The sequence below is a fragment of the Dama dama genome, chromosome 1, assembly GCF_033118175.1.
Source record: "Dama dama isolate Ldn47 chromosome 1, ASM3311817v1, whole genome shotgun sequence".
Taxonomy (NCBI): domain Eukaryota; kingdom Metazoa; phylum Chordata; class Mammalia; order Artiodactyla; family Cervidae; genus Dama; species Dama dama.
In genome coordinates this window covers 55,801,634-55,824,746 of record NC_083681.1, presented here as the reverse complement: position 1 = coordinate 55,824,746, position 23,113 = coordinate 55,801,634, and the positions used below count along the sequence as shown (strand labels likewise).

The 23,113-nt window shown below is 38.2% G+C and overlaps 1 protein-coding gene across 1 annotated transcript in view; it reads left to right on the top strand.

Annotated features, from left to right (window-relative positions):
* Positions 1-22,159, top strand: part of GDPD4 (glycerophosphodiester phosphodiesterase domain containing 4) — a 156,458-nt gene extending 134,299 nt beyond the window's left edge. The window contains exons 13-16 of the mRNA XM_061149099.1: positions 7-161; positions 16,383-16,530; positions 21,168-21,250; positions 22,012-22,159. Coding sequence (XP_061005082.1) covers positions 7-161; positions 16,383-16,530; positions 21,168-21,250; positions 22,012-22,159 — 534 coding nt within the window. The remainder of the gene's footprint in view (positions 1-6; positions 162-16,382; positions 16,531-21,167; positions 21,251-22,011) is intronic.
* Positions 22,160-23,113: the final 954 nt, after the last annotated feature.

The window sequence follows — 23,113 nt, the reverse complement described above, 5'->3', positions numbered from 1 at the left end:
TTGCAGATTATTTGGTTACCAGGTTCCGACAGGGATTACGTCAGGAGCAAAGCTCCTGGTTTTCAGCACATTGGCCGGTTGTTCACCATCGAACAACTTACGAAAGAAAAGATCACTAGAATAAACGTTGACTACAAGAACTTGTTCCTCAATGGGTTGAAGTAAGTGTTTAACCACACCTCTCTTGGTGTGTGTTGCCTTTCTTGCACAAAATCTGCGTCCCAGACAAGCTACTTAGATTTCTTCTCCCATCTCAAGAATTTCTGTGTGTGGCTATCTTTGTGAAATTCCTATTTTCCTCTTCTTACCCTTCCCTCCCTGTCTGCCAAAAAATGTTTATCAAGAGTAGGCTCTGTTCCTGGAACATAGTCTTTAGCTCCTTCTCCTGTCCTCCAATCTTTCATCATTTAACCCACTTTTGTGTATTCTTGGTGTTTTTCTTTTTAAATAATCTAAGTATTTGATAAGTCAGAACTCAAAAAGTTGTTGATGTCCTCTGCCATTACCAGATAGATTCCAGTATCTTATAAATGGCTTTGTGATCTAGACATCAAGATCTCTTATAGTATAAACAAAAATTATTAAACATCAAATTCATAAATATTATAATTAGAGATACATTTTCAGAATTAAAAATACCTGGGAATAATATAACTTTTTCAAATTTATTAATCACTGCTTACATTAATCCCTATACCCTTTTGTTAAAAGTAATTTTTTCAGATAATTCTAAATGCTTCTGAGACAAAGTTTCCTTGGAGATACAGATGTAGCTATATTTATGAATATGCCCATATACCCATATAGCGCTTAGTCGTGTCCAACTCTTTGCGACCCCATGGACTGTAGCCCACCAGGCTCCTCCATCCATGGGATTCTCCAGGCAAGAATACCGGAGTGGGTCGCCGTTTCCTCCTCCAAGGGATCTTCCCGACCCAGGGATCAAACTCAGGTCTCCCGCATTGCAGGCAGACGCTTTAACCTCTGAGCCACCAGGGAAGCCCATATTTATGAATATAGATGTAGATATAGCTATAGATATATATCCAAAATCTCCCTGGGCTAGTAAAAATCCCGTAGTAACTTTTCTGTATTTCAAGCCTCGGACTACGTTGTTGTATTCACCTGGATACCAATAAAAGGTATTGCTGATTTATTACACTCCACTTAAATTAACATTATTCCATAGTATAGAGTACAGAATACTAAGTCCTTCAGTTCAGTTCAGTCGCTCAGTCATGTCCGACTCTTTGTGACCCCATGAATCGCAGCATACCAGGCCTCCCTGTCCATCACCAATTCCCGGAGTTTACTCAAACCCATGTCCATCGAGTTGGTGATGCCATCCAACCATCTCATCCTCTGTCGTCCCCTTCTCCTCCTGCCCCCAATCCCTCCCAGCATCAGGGCTTTTTCCAGTGAGTCAACTCTTCGCATGAGGTGGCCAAAGTACTGGAGTTTTAGCTTCAGCATCAGTCCTTCCAATGAACACCCAGGACTGATTTCCTTTAGGACGGACTGGTTGGATCTCCTTGCAGTCCAGGGGACTCTCAAGAGTCTTCTCCAACACCATAGTTCAAAAGCATCAATTTTTCAGTGCTCAGCTTTCTTGATAGTCCAACTCTCACATCCATACATGACCACTGGAATAACCATAGCCTTGACCAGATGGACCTTTGTTGGCAAAGTAATGTCTCTGCTTGTTAATATGCTACCTAGGTTGGTCATCACTTTCCTTCTAAGGAGTAAGCGTCTTTTAATTTCATGGCTGCAGTCACCATCTGCAGTCCTTAGGAGAACATAATTCCATTTACTACCTTCTGCCATTTGGGCTATTGTTCTTATAAATGATATTCAGTAATACTTAATACATTTATTATATTTTTTAAAATAGTCTAGAATATTTTTCAGATTAAACTTTTTATTTTGAGATGGTTGCATGTTAACATGTAAGGAATAATAGAAAATAGCCCTGTGTACTTTTTACCCAGTTTACTCCAGTGGTAAAACTTTCAAAATTTTGGTATGATATCAAAACCAAGATATTGAAATTGATGCAATCCACCAATCTTATTCAAATTTCCCCAACTTATATTCATTTTTGTGTGGGGTTTTTTGGTATTAATATATATAGATCTATGTGCAGTTTTATCATATGTGTGTTTGTGGATCCAGCATCACAACCAAGATACAGGCTTGTTTAATCACCAGAAGTATTCCTTTTGTTGCCCTTTGATAACCACATTCCTCTTCCTTGCATATCCAACTCACCTCAAACCCTAACTTTCTCAATGAATAATCTCTTCTGCACTTCTGTAATTTTGTCATTTTAATGTCATTATCTATGGTGAAACAGATCACCAGCCCAGGTGGGATGCATGAGACAAGTGCTCGGGCCTGGTGCACTGGGAAGACCCAGAGGAATCGGGTGGAGAGGGAGGTGGGAGCGGGGATCGGGATGGGGAATACGTGTAAATCTATGGCTGATTCATATCAATGTATGACAAAACCCACTGAAATGTTGTGAAGTAATTAGCCTCCAACTAATAAAAATAAATAAATAAATAAAAATTTAAAAAAAAAAGAAAAATATGTAAAAGAATCATAGAGTGTGCAACCTGTTGTGACTGGCTTTTTTCCACTCAGTGTAATTCCTTTTGAGATTCATAAAGACTGTTTCATGTGTCAGTAGCTGGTTCTTTTTCATTGCTGAATAGTATTCCATTGTATGAATGCACTAAACTTGAATTATTCACCAACTGAAGGATATCTGATTGTTTCATCAATTTATGAGCTGTTTTTAATAAATGTGAATATTTGCATATAGGTTTTCATGTGAACACAATTTTTTAACTACGAGTTTATAGCTTACTCAGACTTTCCTCTCTTTATTTTTATTTTTGGCTGTGCTGGGTGTTTGTTGTTGCACAAGCTTTTCTCTAGTTGCAGTGAGTGGGGGCTACTCTGTAGTTGCAGTGTGCAGGCTTCTCATTGAGGTGGCTTCTCTTATTGCAGAGCATGGACTCTAGGGCTGTGGGCTTCAGTAGTTGTGGGACATGGGCTCAGTTGTTGCAACTCCCAGACTCTAGAGCACAAGCTCAATAGTTGTGGCACACAAGCTTAGTTGCTCCACAGCATGTGGGATCTTCCCAGACCAGGCATCAAACCCATGTTTTGGGTTTGCCAGGTAGATTCTTTACCTCTGAGCCACCAGGGAAGCCCTTCCCTCTCTTTAAAAACTGTTTTGATTATCTTAAAATACACTTAAAATTTACTTTTGTGATAATTTTTAAATATACAACTTTGTGACTTTAATATGCATTCATTACATTGTTCAGCAGTCACCACCATCCACCTACTTAACACTTTTCATCTTGTAAACTCAAATTCTGTTTTCATTAAACAATGAACTCCCATCATACCCTGCCTCCAGGCTCTGGAAACAACCATTTTATTTTATATCTTTGTGATTTTGATTCATATAAGTGAAATTATATAGTATTTGTCTTTTTTTGACTGGTTTATTTCTCTTAAGATGAAGTCCTCAAGGTTCATCCATGTTGAATTCATCCACTGCAGAATATATTCCTTTTTAACTGAATAATAATCCATTGTATGTATATTCCACTATTTGCTTATCCTTTTATCAACAGATGGACACTTGGGTTGCTTTCACATTTCAGTTATTGTGAATAAAGCTGCTATGAAAATGGGGGTACAAGTATCTCTTCAAGGCCCTGCTTTCATTTCTTTTGGAAATGGAATTGCTGAATTACATGGTAATTCTAATTTTAATTTTTTGAGACATCACCGTACTATTTTTCACAGCTCTAAAAACAGGAGGACACAAATGCTCCAATTTCTTCACATTAACACGTCCTATTGATTCCTGGTTTTCTAATGTCACCATAATGGGTTCATATTAGTTCTTGAAATGTTTGATAGAATTCACCAGTGAAGTCATTGGATCCAGGGCTTTTCTTTGTTGGAAGAGTTTTGGTTAATAATTCAATCTCCTTATTGATTGTAGATCTATTCACATTTTCTAATTCTTCATGATACAGTTGTGGTAGGTTGGTTGCTTCTAGGAATTTTTCCATTTCACCTGGACTACCCAATTTATTGGGATACAATTGCTCACATTGCTCATATCCTTTATAATCCTTTTAAAACTATAAATCTTGTAATAGTGTGCTCACTTTCATGTCTGACTTCAGTAATTTGGGTCTTTTCTCTTTATCTTATTAGTACCTCTAGCTAAAAATTTACTAAGTTTGTTGATATTTTCAGAGAACTAACTTTTGGTTTCTTTGTTGGTTTTCTGTTCTTTATTTTGTGTTTGCTCTAATATTTATTATTTTCTTCCTTTTACTATGTTGGGTCAATTTGTTCTTTTTCTGGTTTCCTAAGTTGTAAAGATATGTTGTTGATATGAAATCTTTCTTGGTTTTGAAAATTTTTCTTCTACTTTTATTCAAATGTACAAATATATATTTTTATATATATATGTATATATATAAAGTATAGCACTATAAGTTTAAGGTGTACAGCATAATGCTTTACTTACAAATATCATTAAATGATTATCACAAGTTCAGTGAACATCCATCATCTCATATAGATGAATAACTGGAGAAATAGAAGTTTTTTACTCAATAACTTTCACATATAACATACAGCAGCATTAATTATATTTATCATATTGCACGTTATATCCCTAGTACTCTGTTTCTTTTTTAAAATTTTTTTGATTGAAGTATGATTGGTTTAAAATGTTTTGTTAGTTTCAGGTGTACAACAAATTGATTCATATATATTTTTAATTTTTCCAATTCTTTTCCATTTTAGTTTTTTACAAGTTGTTAAATGTAGTTCCCTGTGCTATACAGAAGTTCCCTTGTTTATTTTCTATTTGATATTGTTTATATTTTAATTTATCCCTTAATTTATCCCTTGATTTAACTCTAATTTATTCCTCCCTATATTTCCCCTTAGGCAACTATAAGTTGTTTTTTATGTCTGAGAATCTATTTCTGTTTTGTAAAAAAAATTATTTGTATCATTTTCTCAGATTCCATATAAGTGATATCACAGGATATTTGTCTTTTGCTGTCTGGCTTACTTCACTTAATATGACCATCTCCTGGTTCATCCATGTGCTGCAAATGGCATTATTTCATTCTTTTTATGGCTGAGTAATATTCCATTGTGTGTGTGTATGCACGCATGCACACATGCACACCATATCTTCTTTATCCATTCATCTGTCAGCGGGCATATAGGTTGCCTCCATGTGTTGGCTATTGTAAATGGTGCTGTTCTGACCATTGGGGTACATGTATCTTTTGAATTAGACTTTTCTTTGGGTATATACCCAAATGGGATTGCTGGATCACATAGTAACTATTTTTGTTTTTTAAGGAACCTCAATACTGTTCTCCCTAGCAGTTATACCAATTTACATTCCCACTGAAAGTGCAGGAGTGTTCCCTTTTCTCCACATCTTCTCCAGCATTTATTATCTGTATATTTTTTTAATGATGGCCATTCTGACTGGTATTAAATGATGAGTCATTGTATTTTCTATTTGCATTACTCTAATTAGTGATGTTGAGCATCTTTTCATGTACTTTTTGGCCACCTATATGTCTTCTTTGGAAAAATGTCTATTTAGATGGTCTGCCCATTTTTTGATGGAGTTGTTTGTTTTTTTGGTATTGAGCTGCATGGGCTGTTTGTATATTTTGGAGTTATTTTGTATATTTTGTCAGTCACTTCATTTGCAAATATTTTCACCCATTCTGTGGATTGTCCTTTCATTTTGTTTATGGTTTCCTTTGCTGTGCAAAAGCTTTTAAGTTTTAATTAGGTCCCATTTGTTTTTATTTTCATTACTCCAGGAGATGGATCAAAGAAGATCTTATTGTGATTTATATCACAGAGTGTTCTACCTATGTATTCCTTTAAGACTTTTATAATAGCTGGTCTTACATTTAGGTCTTTAATCCGTTTTGAGTTTATTTTTGTGTATGGTGTTAGAGACTGTTCTAATTTCATTCTTTTGCATACAGCTTTCTGGTTTTTCCAGCACCACTTTTTGAAGAGACTACCTTTTCTCCCTTGTATAGTCTTACCTCCTTTGTTGTAGACTAATTGACCATAAATGTGTGGGTTTATTTTTGTTCTTTTTTTCCCAGTTCCATTTATCTACATTTCTATTTTTGTACCAGCACTATACTGTTTTGTTTGCATAGCTTTGAAGTATAGCTTGAAGTCAGGGACTATGATTCCTCGAGCCCCTTTCTTCTTTCTCAAGGTTGTTTTAGTTATTTGGGGTCTTTTGTGTTTCCATACATATTATTGACCAGGGAATTTTTGCTGAAGCCAAAACCTATGGCTGGCAATTTGTTATGTAAGTAAATATTGATACATTTCCAGTTAATAACATTTGGGTAACAAAAAAACTTATTAATACATCTCTGGTCAATAATGTGTTGACAGTATTGCTTCTTCTATTCCAAGAACACGGTTTACCTTTCCATCTATTTTGCATCATCTTTCATTTCTTTTATCAACATCTTACAGTTTCAGAGTACAGGTCTTTTGCCTCCTTGTGTGTTAGTCGCTCAGTTGTGTCCGACTCTTTGCGACCTCATGGACTGCAGCCCACCAGCCTCCTCTGTCCATGAGATTTTCCAGGCAAGGATACTGGAGTGGGTTGCCATTTCCTTCTCCAATTTGCCTCCTTAGGTAGGTTAATTCCTAGGTATTTTATTGTTTTTGATGCAATGGCAAATGGGGTTGTTTCCTTAATTTCTTTCTGATATTTTGTTCTTACCATATAGAAGTCCAATAGATTTATACACATTAATTTTGCATTTTGCAACTTCACTGAATTCATTGATGACTTCTAGTAGTTTTCTGGTAGTGTCTTTAGGATTTTCTATTTTACCATGCCATCTACAGTGACAGTTTTACTTCTTCTTTTCCAATTTGAATTCATTTTATTTCTTTTCTTCTGTGATTTCTGTGGCTAGGACTTCCAAAACTATGTTGAATAAAAGTGATGAGAGTGGGCCTTCTTGTCTTGTTCCTGATCTGATCTTAGAGGAAGTCCTTTCAGCTTTTTAACTCTGAGTATGATCTTAGCTGTGAGTTTGTCATATATGTGGCCTTTATTATACTGAATCTTCCCTGTTTGCCCACTTTCTGTAGAGTTTTTATCATAAATGGGTATTAAAATTTATCAAAAGCTTTTTCCACATCTATTGAAATGATCATGTGGGTTTTATTCTTCAGTTTGTTAATGTGGTGTTTCACATTGATCAATTTGATAATATTGAAAACTCCTTGCAGTCCTGGGATAGATCCCACTTAATCATGTTATATGAACTTTTAAATATATTGTTGGATTTGGTTTGCTCTTATTTTGTTGAGGATTTTTGCATCTATGTTCTTCTGTGACATTGATGATACTGTTTGGAAGGAACACTTCTAAATTAATTGTGTGAGGCCACCATCACTCTGATAGCAAAAGCAGAGCTATCACAAAAAAGAAAATTACAGGCTCACATTACTGATGAACATAGATGCAAAAATCGTCTTATTTTGTAAATGTAAGAATTTATAGCTATGCATGTCCCCTTAGCATCACCTTTGCTGCATCCCATGAGTTTTTGTGTTTTCATTTTCATTCATCTCCATATATTTTTTTCACTTCCCTTGTGATTTCTTTTTTTATCCCTTGTTACTTGAAAGTGTAATAATACAATCTTTTATACTTGCCCTTATATTTACTTTTATTGAGGTCTTTTTGTCTCCCTTAGACTTAAGTCCCACAAATATGTGAATTTTCCAATTTTCCTTTTGTTAGACTTCTGACTTAATTGTTTGATTGGATATAATTTGTGACCTAGCATATCTAAAGTGAGAGTTGTCACACATGCACTCGAGAAGAATCTGTATGCTCTTATTGGATTGAGTATTCTGTCTCTTAGATATAGTTTCTTGTGTTAAGTCCTGTGTTTCCCTACTTATCTTCTGTCCAATTGTTCTATTTATCATTGAGAATGGGATATTAAAATCTCCCAACTGTTATTATATAGCTTCAATTTTGTCAGTGTTTACTTTGTAAATTTTACTGGTCTATCATTAGGCACGTAAATGTTTATAATTAATATATCTTCTTGCTATGTTGAAACTTGTATTAATATCCTCCTTTGTCACATGTAAACTTTTTTGACACAGTCCCTGTTTTATCTGATATTAATATAGCCGCCCATGCTCTTTTTAGTTACTGTTTGCATGGAATAACTTTTCTGTCCTTTCGCTTGCAATCTGTCTGTGCATTTGGATCTTAAATGAGTCTCTGTAGACAGCATAATCATGGGTCATATGTTTTTATGCATTCTGACAATCTCTGGAGAGTTTAATCTATTTACATTTTAAAAATTACTGAAAAGGGGGAAGATTATTGTCATGTTGTTATGCTCTCATTTTTGTAAATATTGTTTCTGTCATTTGTTATTTTAATTTGTTATTTCTATATACCTTATCGGAGAAAGCAATGGCAACCCACTCCAGTACTCTTGCCTGGAAAATCCCATGGACGGAGGAGCCTGGTAGGCTGCAGTCCATGGGATCACGAAGAATTGGCCATGACTGAGCGACTTCACTTTCACTTTTCACTTTCATGCATTGGAGAAGGAAATGGCAACCCACTCCAGTGTTCTTGCCTGGAGAATCCCAGGGACACCAGAGCCTGGTGGGCTGCCGTCTGTGGGGTCGCACAGAGTCGGACACGACTGAGGCGACTCACCAGCAGCAGCAGCATATACCTTATAATTTTTCCCTTATTTTCTTCCTTACTGTTTTCTTTTGTGTTTAGTTGTTTTTTGTAGTGAAATACTGAAATCCTTTTCTCATTTCCTTTTTTATATTTTTTATACCTAATTTTTTTGTGTTACCATGGGAATTACACTTACCATCCTAAAGTTATGACACTGTGGTTGAATTTATACAAGCTTAAATTCAGTAACATGCAATAACTCTTCTTTATAACTCCAATCCTTCCATTTTCACTTTTTGATGTCAGAAAATTTCATTTTTATATACTGTGTGCCTCAAATATAAACTAATACTTCCTCTAAATGCAAGTTTCTCAAATTATGTAGAAGACAACATGTGGAGTTGATAAAGTTATAAAATTATCAGCTTTTAGACTAATAATTCTGGTTTTTTCCTATAGATCTTTTGCTAAATTATGTATAAAATAAAGACTATAGTTACAAACCATTGTTACAATAATACTGTCTTTTATAGTTGCCCTTATATTTGCTTTTATTGAGATCTTTTTGTCTCCCTAGACTTTGAGCTACTGTCTCTTGATTTTATTTCACCTTGGAGGACTCTCTTGAATTTTTCCTACAGGGCTGATTTAGTGCCCATGAACTCTTCAGCTTTCATTTACCTGGGAATATCTTAATTTCCTCCTGTGCCTGTGAATCTCCAATAAGACAAATGCTTCAAGATTCTTTCTTTGCTTTTGGCTTTTGGAACTTTGATTATATAGTGTGTCATAGGGTGGATCTCTTTGAGTTCACCTTACTTAGAGTTTATTGGATATTTATATTCATATCTTTCATCACATTTGGGCAGTCTTCAGCCATTATTTCTTCAGATATTCTCTCTGCCCCTTTCTCTCTCCTTTTGGGACCTAAAAGTGCATATATTGACTTGCTGAATGGTGTCCCACAGATATCTTAGGCTCTGTTCCATTTTCTTCAATCTTTTTTGCTTCTTTTCCACAGAATCATTAATATCTATTGATCCACCTTCTAGTTCACTAATTATTTCTTCTGTCTGGTCAGATCTGCCTTTGGATCTTAATATTCAGTTTTTCATTTCATTTATTGTGATTTTCAGCTCTAGAGTTGGGGGTGGTATTTTTCTAGGCTTTCTGTCTCTTTATTAATGTTTCTGTTTTCTTCATTTTAAAAAAAATTATATATCTTCCTTTAATTCTTTGAGTATCTTCAAGATGATTTGTTAAAAATCTTCATCTAGTATATCTGAAATCAGCTCTTTTCCAGGGACAGTTCTTGTTGATTTATTTTTCCTTTGAATGAAACCCTACTGTCTTGTTTCTTTATACACCTTGTGATTTTTTTTCTTAAAAACCGGACTGAATGTAATAATCTGGTAACTCTTGAAATCAGAATCTCCTCCTTCTCCAGGGTTTTCTGGGTTTCACTGTTTGTTTATTTATTCATTTATTTATTGGTTGTCTCTGTGCCAAAACTTAAGGTCTTCTAGGTCTCTAATGTGCCTTTCCCTGGGCATGTGCGATCACTTCATAATTTTCCCCATATATGTTGCTTTTGGATGTCTTAATCTTGAATGTCTGGCTCCCAAAAGGGGAAAAAGAGATAAGTTAATGATGGGGAAGAAAGAGCACTGCACCTTTAAATCCACTGGAAGTCATTTTAGTGGAAATGGGAGAAGTTTGCCTCAATGAGGGGGGAGGCATGGTGAGGAAAGCAGCAATAATTCTGTGTTCATTTTCTGTGCACATCTGTAGCCAGAAGCAGCAATCAGTGATCAGAGCACAGATCCCCAATAATTGGAAGACAGTGACCGTTTTGCCCCCCATGACTCTCATAAGCTGTGTGCAAGCTGCTCTAGGAACGTGGGCATAGTTGCCTGTCATGGAGCTGAGAGTCTGGAAATGGTAACTGCTACTGTTAATAGTTGCTGAAACTGACCAATGTTAACTATAGCTTATCATCTAAAACGTCCCTGAAAGTTGTAAGACTACAATAGATGCCATAGTACCAAAATATTAATAGTTACATTAGATTTTGCCAGTGTTATTGTCCAGAATGGGATCAGGTTCCTGGTGCTTCTTTTTCTGCCGTCTTCCCAGAATTGCCTGCTTTGAATATAAGTTGTTACTTCTGTGAGATTAATGGCTAAGAATGCAATTGCTGGGGTGTGATAGTTTTCAAAGTTTTCTAAGAAACTTTGTAAGTTTTATTTAGTTTTATAAGAAACTTCCAAACGTTTTCAGAGGGCCTGTACTGTTTTACATCCACCAGCAATGTATGATGACCCAGAGCTCTACATCCTTGCAGTTTTTGGCATTGTCATTTTTTACTGTAGCCGTTCTGATAGGTGTGTAGTGATATCCCATTGTGGTTTTAATTTTCATTCTCTGACGGGTAATGATACTGAAGATCTTATCATGTTCTTAGTTGCCTTGGCAAATAGATGGGAAAACAATGCAAAGAGTGACAGACTATTTTGTTGGGTTCCAAAGTCACTGCAGATGGTGACAGCAGTCATGAAATTAAAAGATGCTTGTTCCTTGGATGAAAAGCTATGACCAACCTAGACAGCATATTAAAAAGCAGAGACATTACTTTGCCAACTTGGCCCATATAGTGAAAGCTATGGTTTATCCTCTTCAGTAAAATGTCTTTTATTATTATTTCTAACTAAATGGCTTTATTTTTATTGTTAAATTTTTAGAGTTACTTCTATCAGTCCATTCAGTTCAGTCGTTCAGTCATGTCCAACTCTTTGCAACCCCAAGGACTGCAGCACTCCCGGCTGTCCATCACCAACTCCCGGAGCTTGCTCAAACTCGTGTCCTCTGAGTTATTGATGCTGTCCAACCATCACAGCCTTGTTGTCCTCTTCTCCTCCTGCCTTCAATCTTTCCCAGCATCAGGGTCTTTTCTAATGAGTCAGTTCTTCCCATCAGGTAGCCAAAGTATTGGAGCTCCAGCTTCAGCATCAGCCCTTCCAATGAATATTCAGCACTGATTTCCTTCAGAATTGACTGGTTTGATCTCTTTGCAGTCCAAAGGACTCTCAAGAGTCTTCTCCAGCACTGCAATTCAAAAGCATCAATTCTTCTGCACTCAGCTTTCTCTATGGTCCAACTCTAACATCCATACATAAGCTATGAAGCTTTGGAAAAACCATAGCTTTCACTATATGGGCCAAGTTGGCAAAATAATGTCTCTGCTTTTTAATATGCTGTCTAGGTTGGTCATAGCTTTTCTTCCAAGGAACAAGCGTCTTTTAATTTCATGACTGCTGTCACCATCTGCAGTGACTTTGGAACCCAAGAAAATAGTCTGTCACTGTTTGCATTGTTTTTCCATCTATTTGCCATGATGTGATGGGACAGGATGCCATGATCTTTGTTTTTTGAATGTTGAGTTTTAAGTCAGCTTTTTCACTCTCCTCTTTCACTTTCATCAAGAGGTTCTTAAGTTCCACTTCTCTTTCTGCCATAAAGATGGTGTCATCTGCATATCTGAGGTTACTGATATTTCTCCCAGCAATCTTGATTCCAGCCTGTGCTTCACACAGTCCAGCATTTTGCATGATGCACTCTGCATATGAGGTAAATAAGCAGGGTGACAATATACAGCCTTGATGTACTCCTTTCCCAACTTGGAAGCAGTGGATTGTTCCATGTCCAGTTCTTGCTGTTGCTTCTTGACCTGCATACAGATTTCTCAGGAGGCAGGTAAGGTGGTCTGATATTCCCATCTCTTGAAGAATTTTCCACAGTTTGTTGTGATCCACATAGTCAAAGGCTTTGGTGTAGTCAATAAAACAGAAATAGATGTTTTCTTGGAACTCCATTGCTTTTTCTGTGATCCAACGGATGTTGGCAATTTGATCTCTGGTTCCTCTGCCTTTTTTAAATCCAGCTTGAACATCTATAAGTTCTCAGTTCACATACTGTTGAAGCCTTGCTTGGAGAATTTTGAGCCTTACTTTGCTAGCATGTGAGATGAGTTCAATTGTGCAGTAGTTTGAAAGTCTAGATGAAGAGATGAATAAGTTCTCTTCCCAATATGCCAGTATTGGCCCAGTGGGGAGTAAGTTTCTAATGCCATGAGTTTGAGTAGAAGGATGTACGCTCATCTTCTGCAAAAACTCCAAAATTGCAACTAAGCACTGAATAACCATTGACAAGAGAATGTTGGATCCCACCAAAAAAAGATACCTCATACCCAAGGGCAAAGGAGAAACCCCCAACAAGATAGTTGGAGGGGCAAAATCATGTTTAAAATCAAACCCCATACCCACCAGTGATTCAGAGGGCTCAAGCAAAACCTCGTGTGTATCAGGACCCAGGGACCCCACAAGAGACTGAGCCAGACCTGCCTTTGAGTGTTTGAGTGTCTCCTGCAAAGGCATGGGTCAGCAGTGGCCTGCCACAGGGACAGGGGCTCTGGCTGCAGCAGACCTGGGAGGCGTGGCATTGTGGCATAAGTCCCCTTGGAGGAGGCCACCATTAGCCCCACTGCAGAGCCACCAAGCAGACGACCCATAAACTGGAGAACAATTATACCAAAGAAGTTCTCATACTGTTGCAAAAGTTCTAGAGCTCACAACAGATTTCCCAACCTGGGGATCGAACAAAGGGACTGAGAATTCCCAGGGAATTTGACTTTGAAGGCAGTGGGATTTGATTGCAGAACTCTCACAGGACTGGGGAAACAGACTCTTGGCGGGCACAAACAAAACCTTGTGCACACCAGGACCCAGGAGAAAGGAGCAGTGACCCCACAAAAGACTGAGCCAGACTTGCCTATGAGTGTCCAGGAGTCTCCAGCAGAGGCGTGGGTTGACTGTGGCCTGCCATGGGCTCAGGATCACTGAATACAACAGTCTGGAAGCCATGGCATGCTGGCATAAGCCCTTTTGAAGGAGGTTGCCATTACCCCTACCATAGTTTGACCTCAGGCCAAACTATGAGAGAGAACACAGCCCCACCCATCAATAGAAAATTGGATTAAAGATTTACTGAGCATGGCCCCGCCCATCAGAGCAAGACCCAGATTCCACCTCAGCCAGTCCCTCCCATCAGAAAGCTTCCACAAACTTCTTATCCTTATCCATCAGAGGGCAGACAGAATGAAAACCACCACAGTTACAGAAAACTAACCAAACTGATCACATGGATCACAGCCTTGTCTAACTCAATGAAACTATGAGCCATGCCATCAGTGTAGGGCCACCCAAAATGGACAGGTCATGGTGGAGAGTTCTAACAAAACATGGATAGATAAAATCCTTTGTTGGATGTTCTGTTTGCAAATATTTTGTCCCAGTCTATTTCTGGTCTGTAGCATCTCCTTAAGATTCTTCCACAGAACAAAAGTTCTAAATTTTTTATTAGGTCTAACATCAGTTTTCTCATTTATATATCATGCTTTTACTGTCAAGTCTAAGAGTTCTCTGTCTAGCCCATAGGTCTCAATTTTTCCTGAAAGTTTTGTAGTTTTACATTATGTATTTGTCTGTGATCCATTTGAGTCAATTTTTATATGAAGTATGTGGCATAAGTTGCGGTTTTCTGGGTTTTTGCCTATATATGCCTGTCCTATTGCTCTAGTACCATTTGTTGAAAAACTCTTATCCCACTGAATTGCTTTTACACCTTTGTCAAAAATCATTTTGACATATTCTTATGGTCTATTTCTGGGTTTAAAATTGTGTTCCATGGTTCCATATGTCTGTTCCTTCCCTAATACCACACTTTCTTGATTACTGTAGCTATATAGTAAGACTTAAGTAGAGTGAGTCTCTCTCACTTTATTCTTCTTTTTCAATAGAGTTTTAGTTAATTTTGGGCTGTGCCTTTTGACATACATTTTAGAGTCAGGTTAATTGTATAAAAAAAAAAAAACCTTGGTGATATTTTGGTAGAAATTGCATTAACCTATAGATCAGTTTGAGGAGAATTTTATGATGCTAAGTCTTCCAATTCATAAATACACATCTCTTCACTTCTTAAATATTCTTTGATTACCTTCATCAATAGTTTGTAGTTTATAGCTTACAGACCCTATGCTTGTTTTGTTAATACCTATGTATTTACATTTCTTTGGAGTAATTGTTAATGGTACATTATGTTTCAGTTTTTATAGGTTCATTATTAATATATAGAAATTGTAAATGGTTTTTGCATGTTGATTTCAAAAAGTTTTAAAAGGTAACCTTTTACTACTGTATCCTTATTTCTGGTTTCTGTCTTAATCTTTAGGTGATCTTTAGAATTATCTTAGAGACAACTCTAAGACATTAGAATTGTCTTAGATACCCAATATGGATAAATAATTGCAAGCACTCCTTCGAAAGTGGTATTATTATTTTTATCTTACAGTTTTTACACTGAGCCTAAGAACTTGTAAAGCTAGTACAAGGCAAAGATAGATTCAAATGCAGACTTGCACAGAGCTGTTCCAATATGCTATGCCATTTCAAGGTTACAGCAAAAAATTTTCAAGGGATTTACCTGCTGTATTTTGTGAGAGGTTTTCCAAGAAGTGACAACTTGACTAGAATTACTAGATGTTCTTCTACTTACTTTCTTTCTGTCTCTTTAGACAGTGCACAAATACCTACTGGCATTTGGGTTCCATTTCCCCTACTAAGTGCTTTAAAAAATTCTTTACATTTGAAGTGTAAATATTTACCAGATCAACATTCATTTCTTTATTTCCTCAGTTAACTACTTATGAAGCAGGTACTGGATAGGCAGAGACGAGTAACACAGTCTTTGCTTTTAATTTGCTATAGTCAGGTAAAGAAGACTGATAGAAAGCAGATAAATAGAGTAGAAGGTGGTAAGCACTCTGATGGAAGTAAGTACATTTGCTACACGATAGTGTACTGCAGCTGGCACGTAGCAGCTTATGGGAGAAAAACTGTAGGAATATTTACACCATGAATTGAAATTGACAGATTCTGACAGGGCTTTCCTTTTTCCTCCCTCTCTCCCTTCCTTCCTTCCTTTTTTGTCTTAGGACATGTAGTTTACTAAAATACTATTACTGTTGACATAGAGAATAAGCTTATGGTTACCAGAGGAAAAAGGATAAATTAGGAGTATGGGATTAAAATAAACAGACTACTATAAATAAAACAGATAACCAACAAGGACCTAGAGTGTAGCACAGGAAGCTAGTCAACATCTTACAATAATCTACAATGAAGAAGTTTCTAAAAAAGAATAGGTATAGATTTAGATAGAGGTATATACGTATAATTGAATCACTTTGCCAAAAACCTGAAACTGACACAACATTGTAAATCAACTATATTTCAATAAAAATTTTAAAAATAAAAAAAGAATAAGATACTACTGTTGTTACAGGAGTAAAGGTATTAAGACTAGAGCTTTATCTTCATTGCAACATGAGCTAATTCAGCATGTCATATCATAAGTTGTCACATGACCAGGTGTTTCCGGTGATTTAAGCAACAACCTTTCACGACACGGTGACTGTTTCCCTTTTAGATGTGAGAGTGAAATTAAATCTAAATCTCCTGTGGGTTCTTTTTCTTCCCAGAGAATATAAAGCAGCTAACATCACCATCAATGTATACCTCGTCAATGAACCTTGGCTCTTCTCACTGGTCTGGTGTTCCAGTATTCATTCAGTGACAACAGACAACCTCGAGGTCCTGAAGCAGATCAATCACCCTTACTACTTCATGGTGAGCTGGTTGTCCAGATTGTTCTTCCAAGTCTGGTACTTGGAAGAGTCTCTGTCCCCCTCCCCACCCCCACCTAGCATACTGTGTAGTCTCTAGCTGAGCTACTTAAGAGCAGAGACTTACGTGACATTGAAGATGTGGCATTCCCCCTTCTCTCACCCAGCACCTTCTGTGATTTTTCAGGGAGAAATTATTATTAATGGTATAATAATCACTGTTTATTGAATCCTCACCATGTGCCTTTCATGCATAATGTAATTCAGTGCTCTGGAGTTGAATTCAGCCCACTAGGAGTATCACCATGGGGAATCTGAAACTTGAAGTTAAGATCCTTGACATCATCACATGAATGCAATATTCAGAATGAGGTCAGATTCCAGAGTTTTGTTACTGCAGCCCCACCTTTCTGAAGGTACAGCAACAATGATAGTGATATGAGGTGTGGGAAAGAAACCAAGTGAAAACTGTGTATCCTGAGCAAAAATGCTTTTGAAAAGGAGAGTGTGTATCCAGCTACTGCTTATGGTTAAAGGCATGGGGGCCTGAACATCTGGCTTACACTTCCAGATAAATCCTATCACTTATTATCTATGAAGGGAGCCCCAGCTAGCCAGTTAACTGATACAGAGCTAATTTTTCTTATCAGTGTAGAGGTAGAATGGGATGACTGAGTCAGACACAATAGCCTACGGCAGAAAACTGCTCTGTGACCTCAGTCTTTTCTTGTCCCTGAATAAGATCTCACTCAGATTCCATAGTTTCTCTATAGTCACTCTTAGATAATTTTTAAAGTTCTTTTTAATCACCAAGAAGCCTCAATTCAACATCAAGTGTCTTGTCCAGAGTAATAACCCAAACTCTAAACTGCCTTGAACATCAGAGTTTTAGTCAGAGAAACCTAAATGAGAAGCTTACATATTTGGGTTGCTTTCTCCATGCCTCCAGCCTCACTGGTCCTTGTTTCTGACTTGATCAGGGTCAGGAGCAGGTATGAGGTGATGAGGGCCATGGGCACAATCTCATAGAGCCAATGCTGCATTGAGGCCCTATGGTGGAATTGTCAAACTACTTATTCCTTCTTCCTTGGTGCCTTGGGCAGCATTCTGCAGATTACCCTCAAGGAAACCTTGGATGACAGGTCCCTTGGCATAGGTGAAGCCTCTCTACTTGTCTGTCTCTGTAATATCCTCCATCATGTATATATTATACATTTTTCTAGCATTTTTGTTTTTAAAAATTGGTTAGAGTAAACTTGTTCAGTATATAAAATTCAATCATTCTAAAATACATATATTGGAAATCAATATACCCCTCCATAATCCTATCCCTCTAAACCAATAATGTCTGAAAGTTGTCCCTTTGGGTATATTAAATAAAACTTTATTAAGTAAAACTTTTCAATTTAATATTTGAATTTATAATAAATTCATGTGATTCAAAATTCAGAGAGTGGAAAGGATGTTAAGTCAAAAGCTTGTTTCTACACCTGGCCTGGGCTTTTTTAAAGGACTCAAGGTCGGTTTGTTCAGGAAGGTAAGGCCAATATCCATGGGCCTCCCTAAGCAACCCACACTCTGGGTTAGAATATGCTGACTCAGATCTTGGCCCAACCCCTTACAGTGTGAACTTGGAAATGTTAGTTAACTTGTCTGGGCTTCAGTTTGTTATTTGTAAACTGGGGATTAAAAGTACTGCAATTTTTATCCAATATAATCCTGTCTGCTTAGTGATCTATTAATTCAAAAATTTTAGATGAGGAATTGTGAAATAAATGATATGTGGTATGTTAGCATTTTACTATGTTGAAAAAACCTATCTAATACTTAGTGGCTTAAAACTGACAAATATTTGTCACATTCTTTATGATGGTTGAGTGCTTTCTCTGGTCCCAGCCACTTTGGCTGGGCTAGGTGATCTAGGATGGCCTCACCCATATGTCTAGGATTCTACCTGGGATGACTGAAGTCTGTCTTCATTTAGTCACTCATCCTCGATGAAGCTAACTTGCTCATGTTCTCCTGGTGGCATTCGGTTCTCAGCAACAAGAGAGGTCAAGCCCCAATGCATATGCCTTTTCAAAGATCTCCCAAGTGTGATGTTTGCTAATGTTCCACTGGCCAAAGGTGATCACATGGTTGTCCAGATTTAACGGGGGCAGAGGAGAGACACACTTCACTTCTTGATGGAGAGGAACAACAAAGTCATATTCCATACAGGCCTGCATTTGGTGAGAAATATTGTGGTCATTTTTATAAACAATCCACCACATACATACTTCATATGTTTAAAAATGCTTATTCACCTTTTGACAAAGACTCAAGGTCTTTCCTTTGAGGGCATTTTAGCTGATTGAATTCTGCATTCCCTTGCTTATATATACTCTGAAATGAACCAAGTATAATTTCTAAGTTTTGTTTCCTTTGGTTGTTATTCAGTCACTAAGTCATGTCCGATTCTTAAAGTCATTGGGAGAATGAGGAATCCACCCAGATTTTTATAATAATCCCACCACCCCTAGTCTCTTACTGTTTCACTCATACCTAATTCATTTGCAGTTTTGTTTTGTTTTGTTTTGTTTGTTTTTAGGGCTGTGCTGGGTCTTCATTGCTTTGCAAGGGCTTTCTCTAGTTGCGGCAAGCAAGAGCCACTCTTCATTGCAGTGGGAAAGAAGGCTTCTCATTTCAGTGGCTTTTCTTGTTGTGGAGCACAGCATCTAGGGCACACAAGCTCAGCATCTGCAGTTCTCGGGCCCGAGAGTGTGTAGGCTCCAGTAGTTGTGGCGTGCAGGCTCAGTAATTATGGTTTCTGGGCTCTAAAGCATGCACTCAGTAGTTGTGGTGCATGGTCTTTAGTTGTCCTTCAGTATGTGAAAGCTTCCCAGAGCAAGGATTGAATGCTTGTCCCCTGCATTGACATGCGTATGTGCTCAGTTCCCCAGTCGTGCGACCCTGTGAAACTGTAGCTGGCCAGGCTCCTCTGTCCATGGGATTCTCCAGACAAGATTACTGGAGTGGGTTGCCATTTCCTCCTCCAGGAGGTCTTCTCAACCCAGGGATTGAACCCACATTTTCTGCCTCTCCTGCATTGGCAGGCGAATTCTTACTGCACCACCAGGGAAATCTGCAGTTTATTTTTTAATAACCTTTCCTTTCATCATCAAGTAATTCTAAGCCTTAGTTTCCTTTGAAACTGGCATATTTTTTTTACTCAATTTTTACAGATCTGAGTAATATTTAATTATACTGCACAATCATAACAAGTACAGTTGTTATAAAGCCATATGGACAGTAAGAACAACTGATTCTTAGTGACTTTACAGCACACCCGATGGGCATCCTAGAACAGGCCAAGGCATTGGTCAGCTGCCCATAGGGCACTGCTGCTGCTAAGTCGCTTCAGTCATGTCCGACTCTGTGCGACCCCATAGATGGCAGCCCACCAGGCTCCTCTGTCCCTGGGATTCAGGCAAGTATTTGGGCAAGAACTCTGGAGTGGGTTGCCATTTTCTTCTCCAGTGTATGCATGCATGCTAAGTTGCTTCAGTTGTGTCCAACTCTCTGCAGCCCATTGGACAGCAGCCCACCAGGCTCCTTTGTCCACGGGATTCTCTAGGCAAGAATACTGGAGTGGGTTGCCATTTTCTTCTCCACCATAGGGCATTAGGAGCCTTAGATTAGTGGAACTTGGTTAAAAGCTTCTACTGTACCTGCCTACTAGATCTGTTCAAAGGATTGCTGTGCAAATACCCTTAACATGCTTATAGCATTTCCTTAGCTCCTATAAATGCTCATTAATGTTAGTTGTGCTCATCATTATCACAATCATTTGTGTTATTATTGTTAATATTATTATCATTACTAATCAGTCCAAGAAAAGACCTTGTGATTGGGTGGAAAATGGCTTAAGAAAGAAAAAATCATGTCAGACCCAGTACCATCAAATAGTATTGGAGGTGAAATAATGAAGGTAGAAAGGGAGGATCAAACCAGAGAATGTAAAAGCTCATGCAAATGAAGCTAGAAGATGGAGCTTTATGAAATGGGTGATTTATGCAAGGAGACTCAAGAAGTAGGCATGTTAGTCTTGGTTAAGAATTGTATTTTCAGCATGCTTCTTTGAAGCACAGTGATTTAGGGGAATGATTCCTAAATGCTGGTTCATAGACTGATTACTTGTTTCTGGAGAGCAGAAATTCTACTCCCTGAGTCTCTTAATAAGGCCCAGAAACCTGTATTACTAAAAGCTGATGCTCAGGTATATTTAGTGCACAGCCAGGTTTGGAAAGCTATGCCATGAACACACAGAGCACTGGAAGTCAAGAAACTTGGGCTTGTAGTCCTGGGTCCAGAATAGACTTGCTATGTGACATCTCTGGGACTCCCTCACACCTCAGTCGAGGGTCCAGGGAGATGAAGTGTGTGGAGTGTTTTAGCCCTTGTAGGGCCCTTGGCACATGTAAGAGGGGATTGTTAGGATAGCAGTGGGTACCCTTTGTGTTTGACACCAACTCTGGCAATCATGGTTCCTCCCCCTGCTCTGCCCCTGCTCCATCCCTGGTTCAAGCAAGGGACTTGACCCACATGAGCTACAATCCCTTCCAGCTGCAAACTCCTATAACTGTGTTTTCTGTTTTGCAGACACCAAATTTCTATATGTTCATGTGGATTTTCTTGGATATTCTTTCTGCAGTTTTCATTGTTGCCATTTTTTATTCTATTTGGTAAGCATTTATTTGTAATTTTAAATGATTTTTTTTCCAAAAGTATGAATGGTTTTGCAGAAATTTAAGAAAAAAAGTTACATTCTTCCTATAACCCCACGTGGCAAATCCTCAGGGAGACAGGGTTTTATCATCCTAACCTCCCATTTCTCCTCATGCTGCCTGCAGCTCCTCACACCCCTTCTTCCTCCTAACACGAGATCATATTCTAAGAATTAGGGCTCTCACTAAAGTTTAATCAAAGCCTGTTAATACAGATCCCGTGTGGATCAGTTGGGAGAGGAGAGGGGTTGAAGATTGTTCAGAACAAGTGCCTCCACCTTCCCCCCTTCCACAAGATGGGACATAGCAAGGTGCTGTGTAAAGGGCAAGATCACACTCCAGGAAGCCTGGGTTTTAGTCCTGGCTTTTCCTTTAGTTGCTGGGTGACCATGGAAAAATCACTGCCCCTTTCCAGACCATAGTCTTTTTATCTGTCAAAAAAAATGACATTTGAGAATTCTTGAGGGAAAATGCTACAAGATTACAAGGTTCAGGGCGGGGGAGGGGACATCTGGTAGAAGAATTTTAGCTAAAAGGGACCATGGTTCCTTAGACCTCATCATGCCCATCATTTCATCTGAGTTATCTTTTAAGGGGGGATGCTACAAACCCTCTAAGTTAGCATTTGACTGGGTAATGTACTTTTCTGTCCACTGCCTGTTATTATTGTTGCTTTGAAAGAGGTCTGTGAGGCTCTTGAACACTCTGCTTCCTTCTAGGTTGAGAGAAAGCCAGAGTGAAAAAATCCTCCAAGGTATCACCAGTTACACAGGTAAAGTCAGAGGCCTAGCACCCTCCCATCTCTTCATCCCTACCCATTGCCTCCAGGAGGCATGGCCTGCCTTTAATGCTCCTGACAAGAATTGAAGGAGTCTAAAAATCAGGGGGTGGGAACCAGTGAGCAGCTGGGAAAAATAGGCTGGGCTAAGGGGCCCTTAACATCCAGATTCATTGTGGACTTTATCCTCTTAAGCAGTGAGACTTCTTGGAAGATTTTTAATGTGGTTGTTTATGTGCTCTCTTGTTCATATATTCATTCATCACAATTATTATTGAGTACCCACTTTGTATCAGGCACTCTGAAGTACCTGAAAGCTCTCTGTGGAGAGCGGTTCAAGAGAACAGAGCTCTGGCCCACAGAGAACCAGTGAGGAAGCAGGCAAAGGTACAGCAGTTGACATCTTTGGCTCAGGCATCTAGGACCAGGACAGCCGGGGCTGAATGTGCTGTATGTGGCTCCAGTTGTGATTACGTTGGAAGTTAGAAGGAGAAAATTGCTGAGATCCTGGAATTCTGGACTAGAGTCTAGGCTCTGCATATAAACAATCAGGAAATGACAAATGAGTTTCAAACAAAGGAGCAATATGCTTAAACTTCTGGGTAAAAGGATAGAATAGCAGAATAACGTGTTATTCAGCAAAATAACTCAGGACTGAGTGAGATAGGTCCAGTAAGGGAAGGGAAGCTAGAGTTTGTTATTTAGGAGGTTGTGGAGATAATCACATAGTGAGTTACTGGTTTGGGAAGCCAATGCAATGTCAAAGAGAAAACCAGTTAGGAGGCAGTTCATAATACAGTTTCCTCCCATAGCTCTTGAAGCCTTAAGTAAAGTTGGTACAGTCACAAAATCATGAATTAATTTAACTTCTTGTGGACAGTGGTAAAGATCTTGAGTTGCTGTGTACCAGCTGGCAGTGTTCAATACATACATTACTTAGAGTTGTAGGAATGGGTCCACAGAGACCATGAAAAAACAAATTCAGAACTTTGAAGAGCAGTGGTCTTTTCTACTATAAAGTTGAATGTTTTAACCAAAATGAC